Source organism: Alligator sinensis, unplaced genomic scaffold (genome assembly GCF_000455745.1).
Source record: "Alligator sinensis unplaced genomic scaffold, ASM45574v1 scaffold367_1, whole genome shotgun sequence".
NCBI lineage: Eukaryota > Metazoa > Chordata > Crocodylia > Alligatoridae > Alligator > Alligator sinensis.
In genome coordinates, this window is record NW_005843051.1 from 28,919 (window position 1) to 33,343 (window position 4,425).

At 43.1% G+C, this 4,425-nt stretch overlaps 1 protein-coding gene across 1 annotated transcript in view; it reads right to left on the reverse strand.

Moving 5' to 3' along the window:
• Positions 1-1,067: 1,067 nt before the first annotated feature.
• Positions 1,068-4,425, reverse strand: part of LOC102379880 (myeloperoxidase) — a 27,158-nt gene continuing 23,800 nt past the window's right edge. The window contains exon 14 of the mRNA XM_006036984.1: positions 1,068-1,691. Coding sequence (XP_006037046.1) covers positions 1,669-1,691 — 23 coding nt within the window. The 3' untranslated portion in view covers positions 1,068-1,668. The remainder of the gene's footprint in view (positions 1,692-4,425) is intronic.

A 4,425-nucleotide genomic window follows, 5' to 3' on the forward strand; every position in this document is an offset into this window, starting at 1 on the left:
TAGATAAAGGAGGCTTGAAAACAAAAGCAGAATCAGAGGACTAGGGCAAAGAGCTCATTAAAATACTAAAAATTACGCCCCTAGGTGGGGAGGAAGTATGTTAATGAAACATACATGTATATAAATGAGATACATAGCTAAAACACAGGTATAGAGACATGCTCAGTAAAGAACTCCTTGCGTCACTCCTTTATAACCAATTAGCAAACAAGAATGCTTATGAAGGTCCAATACTCCTGTATAAAAGATGCTTAAAATTAAGAATCAGTGTACTTGTTACGTAAAATTATTCCGCTTACACCTTTTATTGCTAGCAATAAATCTTCTTTATACTTTCACCCCTGATATCTTTATTGGCCTTTGCATACCGGGCACGATCCCAGACTTGAGCTGGGGCTCAGCACTGGGAGTGGTTGAAGTGATTGGCCAGTGCTTGCAGGGTGGGGCACCGGTGCTCCTGCCTGCCCCCCCTGCCTATCACCTAAGTGGCAAGCACAACTGGTCAGGGGGTGCACCAGCACTTTCAGGGGGTGCACATGCACCCCCCTGCACCCCCAACGCATCGCCACTGTGATCCCCCAACAGTCAGTCACCTTGCCCCACTGCCCTCAGTCCCAAATATCCAAGCTGGTAGTGCAGGGGAAAGCCCAGAGGCAGAGCAAAAACCTGGACATTTGCTTGTATTTTAAAAACCCACCCAGACAGGAGGACAGGGGGCCAAAAAAGAGGACATGTTCAGGAAATCCCAAACGTATGGTAACCCTAAGTTATGGCACATCCCATTGCCCAGACAGCTGGGGGTTTAGATTGGAAAAACTCATGGCAAGAACACCACCTTGCCAGCACTAGTGAATCAGGGCTGTTGCATCCATTTTCTCATAGAAATGGTGATAGGTCTGATAGCCTTATTAATTCCTTTGTGGCTCCTAATGAAAGAGTGAATGTCTTTTTTCTTAAACGGACCAATTGCTGACTCACATTCAAGTAAAGATGGAAACTGACTGAAAAAAAAGCATTTTTATTAAAGAAACCAGGTAACAGTGATCAAGGAGAATCACAAAGCTGGCAATCATTAGTTTCAGTCAACTGCATACTTCTGTGAAATTAGCAAGCCTGATTTCTATTAAAGGAAAATAGCTGATTATTTGTTGCAGTTCCTTAGTGAGCAAAATAGGTGATATATATTAAAAACATGAGCTATATTAAACAGTCTTCCAGTCCATCTTGGACTGTATTCCCCACCATGGGCTAGCACAGCAATACAGAGGTATATCAGAGCAGGAGTCCAACATCTTTATGTGTAACTATAAAAGAAATGTCTTTCAAAATGGTAAAATTGACTGAGGTCCATTTTGCCTGAAGTTCAGAAGATGGCACCTTCTTGAATTATTTTCTTATCCTAGTGAAACCATGATTTTGTTCAGCAATCTGCTTTGGAATGTCATCTTTAGAACAAATTCTATATTGAACTGGGACTTCTTTTAATAATGCTCACTTTTAATTTGATTCTGCCTCCCTGAAAAGGCCTACCTCAAAATAAGATTAAAAAAATCGATAGCAGCTTTGCCCCAACTTTCCAGACAAGAAAATACTAGAGCAAACATGCTGAAGAATCTGTCCCAGTCGTTTCCTGAATCCAGACGTCTAGCTGACCATCAGCTTCCATCATCAAGAGTCACCAGATGCTTCTTCTGGGGAAGTCAAAATGAACAGGGTATTAGTAACAAAGAGACAGGGATTACTGCCTGAGCATGAGAAACTGGGGTATAAGATGTGCATTTTATCTCCATCTGTTAACAAGGAACAGAGGAGCAATTGGAGATCTGGGGCAAGGGAGGAAAAGGACAATGATCCAGACGTTCATAGAAGAGATTTTTAAGACAGTTGTATAGCTAAGAGAATTTCTGACATATTTGCAATCTCCCTCCCCTGAAATCTAACCAACAAAATTGTATAGGGATCAACTGGCCAAGAAGATTGATAACAGGTTGGAGGTCACAATGGTTCCTCCTGAAAATGTAACCTCAATTCATCTATAAGCACAGTCATTAGGTAAATATTCATTAATATTAATATGAATTTAATTTCATTGTTTTCAAACCTAGTAAAAACTCATTGAAATTTCTTACATAAACGACATGGAACGTAGGATTATGAGGGCCTGAGTAAAATGTGGCAAGAGTTCTAATTCTTAAAAGACCAAATCTAAAATTAGCTTTAATTCATGCTAGTTGGCAAGTTTGCTTATAAATTCACCAAAAATTCATTCTCAGAAGAGTAAGCACAGTAAGCCTGAGACAGATAATGCACAGTTTTCATTTGTAATAGGGCTATGTCCTTGCTTTTAGCACAAAACTCGGCTGAATAGTAATGATTATGAAATGACTGCATAAAGCAGTGGTGCTCAGTCTTCTGGCCCCAGAGCTGGCACAGGGCTGGTATGCCAGCTGAATCCTGTGGGCAGGTTCAGACCATGGGCCAGATCCAGCTGCTGAGCAGCCCTTCACACTGACCTGACCCCATACACCAGATCCAGCTATGGAGCAACACGTTGGCATAATAAGGCCTTACAGGGCCATGTCATCTGTGCTGCAGGGTTCCCCATGAGTCTGAAACTTTGGCTGTAGGGAAGTAGTAGCAGCATTAACTGCTGCAGCTCTGGAAGGTGTGGCTGAATGCAGCCTGATGGAAATTGAGCACCACTGGCATAAAGCCTATCTGGTGTTAAGAAAAGGGCTCTGTTCAGAGACATGTAAGAAACATTCATTTGTTGTCCAACCCTTTTTAAAGCTGGCTCTATACTTATATGTACAGTAATATATCCTTCTTGCATTAGAATGAATCCACTTCCAGAACTGGAAAGCTCTACATCAGCTGGAAGTCAGTGCTTGGCTCAACACATTTTTTCTAGTGATTATCTCTGAAATGAATGCAGTCAAAAGACAAGGGTTTTAATTATACACTCTTTGGGTAGAATCTGTTTTTGTTTGGTGTTTGTACAGCAGCTGCACTCTGAGTTCAATACCTGAGGGCCAAAACTCTATCAAATATGTCATACATGTTTAAAGATAGGCCTGTCCCTTAGACTAGGGTTTAAAGTAGACTGGAACAGAATCGGAGAGCTTTCACCATACCAGCCCATGAGAAGGTCAGTGTGAGGAACTATTGCTTACCAAGTCAGAGAGAGGAGGGGGCTACAGGATTTTAAAAAGCACATGAGTCAAGTGCCTGATTCACATTTACTGTTGATTTGCTTTAGGTATCTCTTCTGTTTGAGGTCCTTTGAAAAATATCCCAGTAGATTCCCTATTGCCATCATTCTGCTCATAAAAAATATTTTATTATCTAAGTGTAAATAGTTTTCTAGGCACTTAAAGACAGACATAAACATGGGTGTATCCAGGGTACTGGTGCACATGCACCCTCCCTCCCCACCCCCCCAGCCCCCATTGATTCGTGGTCCACACAGATAGTAAAAAAACATGAGGGCAAATTGATTCAGTCTTTGCAGGTTAGTCTAAGATGCAAAGGATTGAAGCAATAAACAGACATTCACTTTTGATTCAGGAAATGCAGCCACATGCCTGAAGTGGCCCAAGCTAGGAGCCAGAAGGTGCTAGAGCACAGCTCTCTAGCACATAGCTAGCATGGACTGTATGTTCACTTCCTCTTCCTGCTGCCCCAAGGTCTCTGAGATTTGCAGTCCAGAATTAAAGCAGCAGGACTCTGCAGGATTGCTCATCACTCACTCTTCCTGCTTCCAGGTGTCACTGGGATTTGTAGTCCACAGTCACAGCCAGCACTAAGCAAGGAGGGCAAACAGCTCCATACTCTAGGGAAGGTAAGTTAAGCCCCCCCCCACCTCGCTGGCCTCAGCCCCCAGCAGGGGTTTGCTTGGGGGAGGGGGCAGTAAGCCAGCCAGTAAGGCCAGTGAGCCAGCCCTCATTGCTCCAGCTAGGGAGGAGAGCGGAGGGGCCAGCCCTGCTCTCTGGAGCTAACAACAGCCTGGCCCAGGGCTGCAAAGCATGCTGGGATGCTGGGGGAGTCTGATTTAACTTGAACCAGGAAAGGGTCTGGGACAGAAGTTTCATAAATGGTTTGACCTAAAATCAGCTAAGTCTGATGCTACATTCAACCAGGTTTATCTTAAACCAGTTCCAGTCATTTTAAAACTGGTTTATGTGCACTGAACTTCTATTGTGTTACAGGTTGAAACCAGTTTCTGATCACTTAAACTGGTTTGTGTGCAACTTCTTCTATCCCTAGCCCCAAAGTTTAAAACCAGCTAGATACCTGGTAGTGGCAGAACTATTTCTAGTCAGGCAGTGCTGAGGGATCAATTGACTTCATGGCTCTATAATTTACCTGATCCCTTCTAAACACTTCATTCCACATGTGTTAACAACAACCCCCGCTCCCCTCCCC